This window comes from Saprolegnia diclina (genome assembly GCF_000281045.1).
Source record: "Saprolegnia diclina VS20 unplaced genomic scaffold supercont1.10, whole genome shotgun sequence".
Lineage (NCBI taxonomy): Eukaryota > Oomycota > Saprolegniomycetes > Saprolegniales > Saprolegniaceae > Saprolegnia > Saprolegnia diclina.
This window is the reverse complement of record NW_008246077.1, coordinates 225,468-238,290: the sequence shown is the minus strand read 5'-3', so window position 1 is coordinate 238,290 and position 12,823 is coordinate 225,468. Positions and strand designations below refer to the sequence as shown.

Sequence of the window (12,823 nt, the reverse complement as noted above, 5' to 3'; positions counted from 1 at the left end):
TCGGCGTCCATGTCGATACAAATACAATCCTTTTGCAATGCTACTCGACGCGTCCGTCGTGATTACCTCGTCTTTGCCACAGGAAGGCTTTGTCGGTAGCGTGGCTGAGAGAAGCATGGTACCCTGTACGAGCTCTTGGCTGTGGTGGCTGGCGTTCTGGTGACAAGGCTGGCACGCACGACGTTGACAAACGTTCCCGCTGCTGCGCTCGCGATCAAGGTAGCTACTATTACACGATTGCATGTCCGGCACTTGGCTCGTCGGTGCCATCGCTTGCCGAGTCGCTCAACGCTCTTCGCGCCGACCCTTGGTGTGATCGCTACCTCGTCCCCCGCACAATCCGGAACCAAAACCATGCAACCGCAGCCTGACACAACAGTCACGAGCGCATTAGGAAGTCCGCCATTTCCATCTTTCTAATTTCATGTTGATAACTCATTTCAACAAGGCTGCCACGCCAGAGCTCTCTGGCCAAGATCCCGTGTAGCAGTACCAGTGCGAGGATGACAAAACCTTATCAGTGTTCCAACTTACCTGGTGCGTCGCACGAGTCCAGCATTCGATCGAATTAGTACGTGCTGGAACAGGCGACTGCTTTACGCCAGCCTCTTGCGGCGTGCAGCCTATTGACGGTTGACCGAGCTATTAGTAGGTTGCTTCAATGGGACTACGCGCGTCGTACCTACCGCGTAAGCCGCTTGTCGAGCACCGCCTCACCACCCGAGCCGATATCGTATAACGATATACAAAGACACTGGAGGGAGTACCGGTACTGCTGGCGCAGGTGGGGCTACGTGATGGAATACAGCTGCATTGATCATTGTCAACAAGCGATTCCAAGCAGAGCCGGTCCGCCTACAGGCTCTCCACGCCCACTCTGAGTCGAACCAGTGAGCAGTCGAAAGACCGAGCGAGCGTGGCAAGGCGTCGATAACGTGTTGCACACGTCGGTCGCCAACGAACGTGGCTCGTCCATGGGTGCAGAAGGAACGTCGCGAAGCTCTTGCGGGCAAGACATCCATTCGCCTGTACACATACGTCCAGCGTCCCATGCATCTTGTTGTCTCCCGCTTCAAGCACCGTGTGAAATGTGCGTGGCGGGGTCGGAATCGCATTCCTCTTTGTCGACACTGTGCGGCGCGAGATCCATGAGGTCCAGCAGGAGATGAGATGCGTTCTCTCCGCGTGCCACGTCATTTTGGCGCTTGGAATGGAATCGGTTCAGTGGGTTCGACCACCGCAGCGAGATGCAGGTGCGATCGTACCACAGAGGCGGTTGCTCCCTGTCGCTCGGCCTCGCATGCATAACTCACAGGAGACACTGCGTCGTGAGGTGAGGAAGCTTGCATGCGAGCAGCTGGCAAACGATCTCGGCATTGCAGTGGCAGAGCTTGCGGGAGAGCGCAAACCAGCTGGTTTTCTGGTAGGGCCCCCACATCGCACGCAACGCTGTGTAACAGGGTGGAGAATTTTTCACATGTGGGAAATCCGCCCGTCAGTCTCGAATTGGCCAGTGTTGCGAGAGGGTCGATGCTGCGAGGGAAGAGCCATAGCATTGCCAGCGGCGTCCGGGACGAGCCGCGCCGCCAGCCGCCGACGTCGCGCACCAAGAGCGTCGTGCTGGTCGATGACCGCATCTCGGCGGTCTACGACCGACCCGCGCGGTCGTCGGCGGCGCCGCCGGTCATCCACGAGCGCTCGTCGCTGCTGAGCGCCGCCGAAAAGTCGACGTGCTACCGCTACATCCAGTCGCGCCAACACGCGGCGCTGGACTTTGCCTCCAAGGACGGGTCGGTCGCACGCGCGCTCGTCAAGTCCAAGCTCGGCGTCGACGTCTTTGCGTCGCCATTGCACTGGGAGGACGTCCGGGCCACTGTGCGCGTGAACGGGACCGTCAAGGACGTCATGAAGCTGCTGTGCAGCCCGACCTCGGACGAGTTTCTCGCCAACCAGCGCATCATCATGGGCGACCACGTCGTCGACGCCAAGGTGCTCGACCTCATTCGCAGCGAGGGCAACTTTTTCCATTGCGGCCTCAAATGGATGGCCGTGAAGGGCATGATCGACCACCCACACACCTTTGACTTTGTGAGCCTCGACTACACGGACGTCTCGCGCATGGACGACGACTCGTGGATGGGGTACCGCGTCGTCGAGTCCATTCGCCTCGGCGTCTGCCCCCCCAAGCCAGAGTACGGACAGACAATTCGAGTCGGAGCAAAACTCATGAGCAATATGCTAGGTATTCCCGCGCGTCGGTTCGCTGCGAAGCATATCTGGTCATGGAAACCTCGACGCCGCACGTGGTCGAGGTGACGTATGCAGCGCACATTGACTGGAAGGCCCCGGGCACGTCGCGGCCCAAGCTCCAAGCCTTCCACGACCACGTGATCGACCGGCTCATCAACATCCGCACCTACGCCGAGAGCATGCGTCTCGCCAAGCTCGCAATCATTGGCACTGAAAAGTGGGTCCGCGACACGGACCGGACCGAGTGCTCGGTGTGCACCGACACGTTTCGGCTCATGCTCCGGCGCCACCACTGCCGCATGTGCGGCGAAGTCATTTGCCGCAAATGCAACACCAAAGTGCACGTGCCCACGGGCCTGAACGACGCTAAAACGTGCCGTGTCCGTGTCTGCTTCTACTGCCTCATGAAGTCGCGCGAGACCGAGACGGACCTCCTCGCGCCGCTCAACCCGCGCGAAGCCCGCTTGAACGGCCTCGTCGAAGCCACGTTCTTGTGCCCGGAAATGGACGACTAGTAGTTTATTATAATAGATCTTAGCGCAATGCGATCTCGACCCCAACGGCATGGCGGCGGCGCTGCCACGAGCATGAGCATGCACTTGCGCTCGTATGCGGATACCATCCGGATAATTATACGGGCCAGTGGCTTCCCCAATCGACGACTCTGATGGCCGACGAACCGCTGCCCCGCGTCTGGTTCAAGGCGACGCCCGAGGTCGACTACTACGCAGCGCTCAACGTGAGCCGGAGTGCGACCGCGGACGAGGTGCGCAAGGCCTTCTTCGCGCTGAGCCGCGAGTTCCACCCGGACAAGACCAAGCACACGGACGAGGCGAACCAAGAGTACCCGCGCTTGGACCGCGCGTACAAGGTGCTTTCGTCGGCGCCATTGCGCTTGGCCTACGACAACTACGGCGAGCGGGGCGTCTTGGCGCTTGAGGAGGACAAGACGGCCGACTGGACGCTCGGTACGTATGTGGCCAAGGACGCCGACGTTGAGGAGCGCGTCCGCATCTTGCTGCGCCGCTGGAACGAAAAGCATATCCAGGCGCAGTTCCTCTCGCATACCGACTGCGAAGTGAGCATTGACGCGACCGACTTTGTGCGCTTCCCGCTCTTCTCGCTGCGCCAGATCTTCAACAAGGACCACCGCATGCTCAGCATCTCGCAAATGGTCATGCGCCAATCGACCAACATCCAAGTGTCGCCACACACCACGGTCGTGCTTGGCGGGTACCTCTACGACAAGGACGGCCTCGGCCTCGGCGCGCTCACGTGCGGCATCAACTACGTGACGGCCGACCCAGCCGCGCTGCGGATATACCTCTCGTCCGAGATGGGCTGGACGCCCAAGCTCAGCGTGCACCTCGTACCTCTCTTCCTCGTGTTTTCTATAATGTGACGCTGTTCGCGTCTGTAGGAGCAACCCATGTCGTCGACGACGTCGTGCTTTCTCATGCCCGAGCTCACGACCGACGGCCTCGACATGACGGTCGGTGTGCACCACGCGCTGCGTCTCTCGCCCACGCTGCCGCTGCAAGGTACGACGTTTGCCATCCTGATACATTGATACTGAAGTGCGATATATAGCGAGCATGCTCTTTAGCATCCATGACGGTCTCAAGTCGAGCTTGCAGTACCAGGACGAGTCGATGGAGGCCGGAACGTCGCTCGCGATCCAGAACGACGGCCCGCATCTTGGCGTGAACCTCAAGAAGCAAGTGACGTCCCACACGTCGGCCAAGGTCGGTGTCGATGCAAGCCTCGGCAACGTCGGCATGGTGCTCACGACCACGTCCCAAGTGTCGCGCCGGAGCCGCGTCAGCATCGCCTTGCGTCTCGCGCTCCAAGGCATCAACCTTCGCTTCGGGTCGGCCCTATCGATGTCTTGACACCTTGATACTATTCGTAAAATGGTAGACTCGCGCGGGGCAACGTGCGGTTTGCGATTCCAATCGCGATCGCCCCGCTCTCGGCCGCGACGGCTTGGAACACGTTCTTTGCGGCGACGCTACCGTTTGTGCTCTCAGCCGTCGTGCGCCAAGTGCTTCGGCCGGCGCAAAAGCGCAAGCAACAGCGGTATGCCAGAGGTTTTATGAAACAAGGTATCAAGTTGATATTGCAACTAGCCAAGTGCAGTCGGAACACGCCCGTCGCATCTCGTACCTCATGGAAGCCCGGCGCTGTGCGCTTGCGCAACAAACGCTCATGGCCCGCACCGCCACGAAGGAGGCGACCGAGCACGGCATTGAGATTCTGGTCGCGCGCTACGGCAAGCACCCGACGGTACATTGCACCATGTTCCCCTTGCCGTGTTTGCATGTCGCGGCCTGTAGACGGCGCAAGATGGACTTCCGTCGTCGATCGAAGATGTCAACATCGACGTGACAATCCCGCTCCGCTTCTTCCTCCAGGTACATATGAGGTGTGCAGGACCACGAGGAAGACCATGCCACATAGGACGGGTGCTTGCACCTCCAAGCCACGTCCAAGGCCGGCTTGCTCGGGTTCTACGACCCGTGCATTGGTCTCTACGACCCGCAAGTGCCGACGAATGGCCCGCAGCTGTGCGCTACAGTGCCGCTTCCATCATCAGTGCCTCATATAGTGCTGCGTGCGTAGGTACATTCGGTACGCATACGATGGCAACGTGTACGAAGCGACGTTCCTCGACACCCAAGAAGTGGTGCTGCCGTCCGTGCATGCCCAGCCCATGGGTCCTGTCGGCCACGTCTTGTGAGAGCGATAGACAGAGATTGACTCGATTCGAATGCAGTCGTCCTTTTGCGCCCGGTTGGGACTTAGATGGAGAAGCGCGATGTGGGATCGGCGACCGGCGTGGCCACGGACTCTCGCGGCGCACGGGCACGGGGCGACGAGGGTGGGGCCGACTTCCACGACGAGCTCAGGCGCCCCGAGAGACACGCATGCACCATGAGCCAGAGACTAAGCAAAACCTACATGCGAAGCATCCTTAGCCGACCATAATCGACGCGATGGCAGGATCGACAACGACGACCTTGAAGGCGCTGAGGCAAACGAACGCGAGCACTAGGATGACCGCCCACGCAGGTCGCGACATGGTGAACGCCCAGTCGCCCTCAAGCGACGCGGCCGTCTCGGCGTCCTTGAGCGCCTCGTGCACCATGCGCACCGTGACGCACGCAAGCGGAAGTGAGATGAGCCCGAGGCGGCGCGATACAAACTGCGTGTGGTCTTGGATCGTCTATGCGATCTGACGTGAGTGACGACTCTTCTGAGAAGAAGAAAGACCGAGTCGCTCCGGTAGCCCGAGACGTCCCGACACAGAATCGTCATGAACTTGGAGTAGACGCTCGGCGGGATTTGGTTGAACTTGGTGATGAATGCGTGCTTGATCCAGTCGATGAGCATCTCGGCTAGCAGTACCATGGCCTACGAAGCGACGGTGCATCGGTTGCGTTGCCGAGGAATGAGCTACCGTGCCATCGGCCACGTCCTTGCCGTCGGACTGGAGCAAGATGAGGCCGATGATGAGCATGAGTTTGAACCGCTCGACGATATCTACGACCCGAGTGACGCATCTGCGTTTGTTTAGCCAGACGTACCGCTGCATGCAATCTGAAAGAGGTTTTGCTCCTCAAACTTTTTGAACACACTTGTCTAGACATCCATATCGTCTAATCGGACACAAAAGAACTCGGAAATCGGGGGGACCTTGAGCTCGGCAAAGTTGTTGGAGATGAGGAGCGTGAGGAGCGACGTCGAGCTCGAGTGGATCGCCACGTTCATCGTCACGACCTGGCCAAAGAGGAGGAGCGAGTGCAGCAGTACACATCGAGCTGTAGCAAGAAGACGACAAAACGAACTAGCAAGACAAGACGAGTCGGAAAAGGATATCGACGTAGAGACTGCAGATGGTGAAGTCAAACGTCATGCGGCCAATGCGGCGCGGCTGGAACTTGACAGTAAAGTACATGGCGTCCAGCACGTCTTGGCCCAGCGAGCAAAAGAGCTTGTCGACAATCTACACCGATTTTGAGCGAAATATGGTCGACGACTATATCGACCTCGAGCATCGTAAAGAGCACGTAGAGCTTGATGAGTGCTTGGCCGCGGATCAAGTGGTACACGCGGGACATGTCCACTTGGTACAAGACGCTCGTGCTGAGCACCATGATGATCGCGAGGAGCATGTCGTGCATGTGCGACCGGCGGAACGTGCGCTTGTAAAAGATCGAGACGACGCCCGAGCCGAGCGCGAGGACGATGCGCAGCGGGAGGTACGTGAAGACGTAGATGAAGCTGTCGATGCAGAGGAGGAGGCCGTAGAGCACGAGCTTTTCGATTTCGACAAACGACTTGAGAAAGTTGACGACGCGCTGCTGGTTGTGCGGTCCTTCGCTCTCTTTGATCTCCATGATGCCAAACACTTCGCGGTACAAAAAGTCCACGAGCAGCGCGCGCTGCGGCGCGAGGTTGACCTTTTGTCGAGGCGACGACGGCCGCGACGATGGCGTCCGGCGTGGCGTCGGTGCGGCGGCGGGCATCGACAGCGGCGGGATCACCAGCGGTGGCGGCCGCGCGGCAATCATGATCGGGCTCGTAATCGCGACAGCTGCTGGCGGCGCATGGATCTCCAGAGGCGGTAGCGGCGGGCGGCTCGAGGGCGTCTCTGGCGGCGGCTTGCTGCGCTGGCGCTTCGTTGCGCTGTCGCGTCGCTTGTTGGGCTTGTGCACCGTCATGCGAGCGCAACTTTATCCTCGGAAGCGTGACACTAAAATGAGATGCACACGATATTGGCGTTTTCATTTCGTGTACGAAATATAAAATAGTGTTACTTCAACTCCAAGCCGGAGGTTGAAGCGCGAGCGACACGTAAGCCTAGTCGGTGCGCGACTGACTCTTGGCGACACGAGAGGCCCAAGGACGTCTGTGTTGACTTTAGCGCGTCTACGAAATGGCGCTCGTCGAGTGATAAAAGATCCTCGTCGCGCCCGACGATCGTCCCGCACACAGAATCTCCACCAGCAACCAGACAGTGTACTCAAAGGGGTTGCCACAGAACAGAATGCAAAAGATACGCTGGCCCGTGACGTGGGGCGCAGACGCGCGACGTCCCGTAGCCTTCCACCGACAGGCCTACGAGCTCGGGCACCCAAATAAGAGCTGAGAGGCCACTGCAGGGCTGCCACGTATTCGATCGGCGGTCGAGGTGACTGGCGTTCGTTTCGCGGGGTACATGGGCTTTGTATGGATCTATTTTTAATCGCACATTTATTGATATCTTGGCGTTTGTATGTAATTGAATCGTGTGACGTTGAGGTGTTTCACACCGCTGCTCGGCCAGCGTCTTTTATTCTCGATTTGGCCATGGCGTCGAAGACCAAGTCGGGCAAGCCCGACGACCAGACGAAGCTCAAGAAGATCTTAGATGAGCTCATGAAGCGCGACGAGAACAGGTTCTGCGCCGACTGCGGCGCCCGCGGCCCGCGCTGGGCGTCGATCAACCTCGGCGTGTTCATCTGCATTGCGTGCTCGGGCATCCACCGCAGCCTCGGCGTACACCTCACGTTTGTGCGCAGTGTCAACTTGGACGCATGGACGTCCGACCAAGTCACGGTACGTCCATGATGCAGGCAGGACGATCTGTGCTCATGTAGCCCACGCGTGTAGCAAATGCAAAAATGGGGCAACGCCAAGGCGAAAGAGTACTACGAAGCCTGCGTCCCGCGCGACTACCGCATCCCGACAGAGCACTCGTCCGTGCGTGACAAGGAAATGTGGATTCGCGACAAGTACGAACGCAAGCGATTTGTGGGCCGTGAAGGCGACGACGGCCCGAGCGCCCGGAGAACGGGCAGCGGCAAGGCCAAGAAGCAAGAATACGAAAGCGAAGCGTCCGAAGAAGAGCGCGAGCCGGGTATGTACCTGCAGCATGAAAGAAAAACGTCTGATTCGCAACAAACGTAGCGCCGTCACGACGAACGGGCAGCGGCAAGGCAGCCCCCAAGGCCGCACCCAAGGCCGCCCCTGCTGCCGATATTCTCAACTTTGGCGACTTTTCGGCAGCGCCCGCTGCTGCGGCCACAGCATCAACCTTTGGCAACTTCGGCGCACCGGCCAACCCCCCGTTCGATCCGTTTGCTCCGCCTCCGCCCGCCCCCGCGGCCGCCGCCCCCAAGCAAGACGACTGGGGCGGCTTTACGGGCAGCTCTCAGTTTGGCAGTCAGTCCAAGGCTCCGTCTGGTGACGCGTTCTTGCAAGCGCCTGCGCCACCGACACACGAAACCGCGAAGAACAACATCATGGCCAGCTTCGGGCCACCGGCGGCGCCTCCGAACCCGTATGGTGGCATGATGCCCCAGGGCCAGCCTCAATTTGGCGGCGCGCCCATGCCCGGCTTTGGCGGCCAGCCCAACTTTAACGGCCAGCCCGGTGGTCAGCCCAACTTTGGCGGCCAGCCCGGCGGTCAGCCCAACTTTGGAGGTCAGCCCGGTGGCTTTGGTGGTCCTCCGAATGCTGGCGGTTTCGGTGGCCAGCCCAACTTTGGTGGCCAGCCCAACTTTGGTGGCCAGCCCAACTTTGGTGGCCAGCCCAACTTTGGTGGCCAGCCGAACGCCGGTGGTCCGCCCAGCTTTGGCGGTCAGCCTAATGCCGGCGGTTTCGGCGGGCAGCCCAACTTTGGCGGTCAGCCCGCCGCTGGTGGCTTCGGAGGCCAGCCCAACTTCGGTGGTCAACCCGCCGCTGGTGGCTTTAGCGGGCAGCCCAACTTTGGCGGTCAACCCGCCGCTGGTGGCTTTGGCCAGCCTGGCAACAACGGCTTTGGTGGCCAGCCCGGCTTTGGTGCGCCCGCCGGTGGCTTTGGTGGTGCTCCACCGGGCGTGAACTCGATGGGTGGTGCAGCTCCCGGTGGCTACGGCTCGAACCCGCGGTCAATGGGTGGCTTCAATGGCATGCCGCCACCAAACATGATGGGTGGCAACGCGCCGGCGCCCGGCAACTTTGGCAGCAACGGCTCGTCGGGCCCGCGCCCGATGTTCAACATGGGCGGTATGATGGGCCAGCCGAACGCAGGCATGGCCCCACCCGGTACGATGGGTATGAACATGGGCCAAGCGCCGCCGCAAGACAACCGCTTTGGCAGCTTTGGCGCCATGAACTCGATGCAGCAGCAGCCCGCGCGCGGGTTCCCGCCCCAGCAGCAATCGCAGCAGCAGGGCAACAACAACAACCAAGGCATCAACCCGTTCTTCTAACCATTTCGAATGCTAATACCAACGCTCCATCATCTTCAGCAAAGATACATGAGCGCTGAACGTCGAAGTTGGCCATACAAACCGCAAGTGACCTTGGCGAGCGTCGAACGATGGAGTTGCCGCACGCCTCGATGCGACAAAAAGGGGGGTCGGCGCAAATGCCCACGTGGGGAGGTTTAAAAACACGCAACTCGACGCGCGCTGGCTCGGATCAGGAGGTGATTGACACAAAAGGTGCACTGGAGCACATCCTGGATGAGGCTCCAGAGGTGCACGTCCGTGGAAGCGCATTGTGGAGGCGATAGGTTGGTGTACGAGATGTACTGCGTACTCAATATAGTGGACACTTGGCGAGTGCAGCCCAGTGGACGTGGTCTACGTAGATTTTGAAAAGCACACTGCTGGGCTACTGTACACGGTTGCGTATTGCTTGCTACAGGTGACGGCGAGCTTAATACGTACAGCTGCTTACAGTTGCCGTGTCCTTTGCCACCGGCCGCGGTGTGAGCAACGCTCGTCAGCTCCCTCTGCCACTTAAATTGCGTGGATTTAGACCTCTCACAGGTTGAATTTGGTGTGTGTACCCTTTTTTGTCATGGACCAATCTTTGCCCGTGGCAGTCGTATAAACTTTGGTAGGGAGAAGGCCGCCATGCACCACCGATTGCGCACTTGGCAATTGGCGCAGCATGTCGCTCCTGGACCTCTCGACCGATGACGCTGACGATGGCTTCGGTCTCGACGTCGACGAACTCGAGATGGACATTGGCGCCGACATCTTTCGCCCGTCCGCGACCCTTGCCGACGACAGCTTCCTCAAGGACGAGTTCAGTCTCGACGCCATGAGCCTCGAGCCGCTCTCGTTCTGTGAGTTTGGCCCGTTCTCGCCGCCATCGTCGCCGCGTCTGCGCAAGAAGGACGCGAGTTTCACGCACCAGGAGATTGGCGGCGTCAAGCCCGAGCCTGCGACGTCGCTGCCACCCAAGTACTTCAAGACCGTGCGAAGCTCGCCACAGAAACGACGCATGATCTCGCGCACGCTAGGCCAGATCAAGTCGTTCTCGTTCTCGACACCGCCGCCTGGGCCCATCGCGCTGCCGCCCGTCGCCGCGACGCCATTGACCGTGGTGACGAGATCGCCATCTCCCAAGACGATTCGCCCCAAGAAGGTCGACGAAGACGTCGTCATCAAGGAAGAGCCCATCGAGGCGGAGCCGGAACCCGTTGTGACGCCCAAGCGACAGGCGGCACGCATGCTACTGGCACCTACGCCAACCGCGTCGCCAGTGTCCTCGCCTCTCCCGTCGTCGCCATCACCCGGAGCGTCGGCATCCTCGAGCATGGCCTCGCCTCTGCGCGCCGCGCCATCGTCGCCGTCTACGACAACCCCTATCTACATCAAGAAGGAAGTGCTTGAGGATGACGCGTTCTCGCCCATGGTCAAGATGACGAACAAGAACGTTGCAGCCACGTGGACGACCCTGCAAGACATGCCGACGCTGCCGCCGCGTTACTACCGCGGCCCCGACTCGTCGCCCGAGAAGAAGCGCGCGCACTCGACGACGTTCGGACGCATGTCGACCTTCTCGTTCAAGATGCCCAAGCTCGACGCTGACGCCGACGACAGCGTCAACTTCATGAAGCGTGGCGCGACCATGGCGCCACAGCCGTAGCATAGATATCCAATCAAAAAGCCTGCAAAGTGCAGCGTAAATTATAGCATCAGATTACATGGTCGTTGTTGTCAGGGCCTCGTCGTTGGCCAGAGGGCACTTGAGCAGCATGAAGCGCAGCGCAGTGAGGTACTTCATGTATTCTTCCAGACACGCCTTCAAGTTGCGGTTCTCAACAAGGGCCGAGTGCATGTCGAGCGTCTAGCGATGCCATGAGATCCTCATCGTACAGTCCAGGTACCACCTCTTGCCGCGCACTGAGCTCCCAAGGCGACGCATCCCGAGCCTTTTGGTCGAGCCGCTCGATGAGCTGGCAGCGCATCGAGACGAGCTCCTTGGCTTCGGACGTGAGCGATGCCATCTTGACGGCGCCGTGTGGCTTGGACGCATCGATGATCGTGTCGTCGCGCTCGATCGCGGGCAGCGGCGATGGGCTAAAGTAGTGTCGTCGCGGTCGCTTCATCGGGATCGACGAGAGCGTCGCCGACTTGAGGAGGTGCGACTGCAGCGAGTGGATCGCCTTGCAGTGCGCGACAACCGTTTGCTGCAGGTTGCGGCGCTGAACTTCCAGCGTGTGCCGGCCAATGGCCTCGAGGCGCGCCGAGCGCTCCCAGGCCGTCGCGGCCTCCATCTTTTCCTTTACAGCGTGGCGCATCTTCCACAACGTCGACTCGAGTGACATGGCCTCGCTCGCCAGCGTTGTCACGAGCTGCAAGTCGCGCTGGCGCTTCCGGCCATGCGGCCGCGCGTCCGGTGTGGTCTGCGAGTCGTCCGAGGACAAGTCGTCTTCGTGGCAGTGCGTCATGCAGCTGTCGTCATTGAGCATCGACGTGATCGAGAACGGCGATTGGGTCGGCATCGTCATAACTCTACGGGGTGTTGGCGCAAGCGCAAGTTGAATTCTGACAACGAGCGCGACACGGGCAGGCTTATTTTATGCTAGAAAGGCTTCATTGCATACAAATATCAAGTATAAACGCTCATTTTTAATCGCGTGTCCGTAGTGTTTTGTTGACATATGGGCTTCAACCTCCGTAAACGTCTTCTTTATTTGAGATGCCGAGGTGACAGACAGCACGATACCTTGACTCGGTCTCAAATGGTTACTATCTAATGTAATAGATGGCTTGTCGTAAGGCATTGCATCCGTATATAGGTTTAAATAGGTTACTATCCCGATCAACGTCGTCACCCACTTGATATTTGTATGGAATCTTAGCACGAGGCGCTTCTTGGTTTGAATGCGGCCGCTGGATCTTGCCGTTGATTGCATGGAACAGACACCTCATAATCAAAACCGCGGTGGCGGGAGGGGCGACGGAGGCCACAGAGTTGCCGGGCCCGGCCCCGTTCAAAGATAGGGCCATGATGACTCTATCTCGGCCGGGTGGGCATCAGTGTCGAGCCCACGACGAGGGTGGTGTGACACGGCGCGGCGCGTGGCGACCGACACGGCCTTGCCGCGCATGAGCGGGGCTGCACCCGTCACCAAGGCAAGAGAGCCATGCATGGCTGCATGGACCGGATCACGTGGACACTTGCAGAAGAACAATACCGGTAGTGCGTGGTACCCTAGTCGTTTAGTCGAGCGATGATGATAATGACACCATCTTTCGCACGAGTTCTATGAATATTTGGTGGAAGTTGACGGCAGCTTACGGGT

General features: G+C 59.5%; 6 protein-coding genes across 6 annotated transcripts; 4 read left to right on the top strand and 2 right to left on the bottom strand.

Moving 5' to 3' along the window:
* The first annotated feature begins 1,468 nt into the window (after positions 1-1,468).
* On the top strand, positions 1,469-2,865 carry SDRG_04079 (hypothetical protein). The gene is made up of 2 exons (XM_008609735.1): positions 1,469-2,192; positions 2,243-2,865. The coding sequence occupies exons 1-2, from the start codon at positions 1,531-1,533 to the stop codon at positions 2,763-2,765; spliced, it is 1,185 nt and encodes a 394-aa protein (XP_008607957.1). The 5' UTR covers positions 1,469-1,530; the 3' UTR covers positions 2,766-2,865.
* Positions 2,866-2,917: 52 nt separating this feature from the next.
* SDRG_04078 (hypothetical protein) lies at positions 2,918-4,990 on the top strand (the record flags this gene model as incomplete). The annotated part of the gene is made up of 8 exons (XM_008609734.1): positions 2,918-3,619; positions 3,671-3,791; positions 3,841-4,120; positions 4,171-4,329; positions 4,380-4,536; positions 4,587-4,664; positions 4,711-4,817; positions 4,873-4,990. 8 exons carry the CDS (start codon positions 2,918-2,920, stop codon positions 4,988-4,990), a joined length of 1,722 nt encoding a protein of 573 aa, XP_008607956.1.
* A 4-nt stretch (positions 4,991-4,994) lies between these two features.
* Positions 4,995-7,001, bottom strand: SDRG_04077 (hypothetical protein). The gene is made up of 8 exons (XM_008609733.1): positions 6,300-7,001; positions 6,130-6,256; positions 5,947-6,059; positions 5,838-5,892; positions 5,711-5,793; positions 5,524-5,664; positions 5,270-5,476; positions 4,995-5,207 (listed from the first exon to the last, which is right to left on the bottom strand). Exons 1-8 carry the CDS (start codon positions 6,972-6,974, stop codon positions 5,052-5,054), a joined length of 1,557 nt encoding a protein of 518 aa, XP_008607955.1. The 5' UTR covers positions 6,975-7,001; the 3' UTR covers positions 4,995-5,051.
* A 536-nt stretch (positions 7,002-7,537) lies between these two features.
* On the top strand, positions 7,538-9,555 carry SDRG_04076 (hypothetical protein). Its single transcript, XM_008609732.1, has 3 exons — positions 7,538-7,851; positions 7,906-8,152; positions 8,203-9,555. The coding sequence occupies exons 1-3, from the start codon at positions 7,603-7,605 to the stop codon at positions 9,486-9,488; spliced, it is 1,782 nt and encodes a 593-aa protein (XP_008607954.1). The 5' UTR covers positions 7,538-7,602; the 3' UTR covers positions 9,489-9,555.
* A 621-nt stretch (positions 9,556-10,176) lies between these two features.
* On the top strand, positions 10,177-11,160 carry SDRG_04075 (hypothetical protein; the record flags this gene model as incomplete). The annotated part of the gene is made up of 1 exon (XM_008609731.1): positions 10,177-11,160. The coding sequence occupies one exon, from the start codon at positions 10,177-10,179 to the stop codon at positions 11,158-11,160; it is 984 nt and encodes a 327-aa protein (XP_008607953.1).
* Positions 11,161-11,166: 6 nt separating this feature from the next.
* SDRG_04074 (hypothetical protein) lies at positions 11,167-12,080 on the bottom strand. Its single transcript, XM_008609730.1, has 2 exons — positions 11,405-12,080; positions 11,167-11,361 (listed from the first exon to the last, which is right to left on the bottom strand). Exons 1-2 carry the CDS (start codon positions 12,023-12,025, stop codon positions 11,215-11,217), a joined length of 768 nt encoding a protein of 255 aa, XP_008607952.1. The 5' UTR covers positions 12,026-12,080; the 3' UTR covers positions 11,167-11,214.
* Positions 12,081-12,823: the final 743 nt, after the last annotated feature.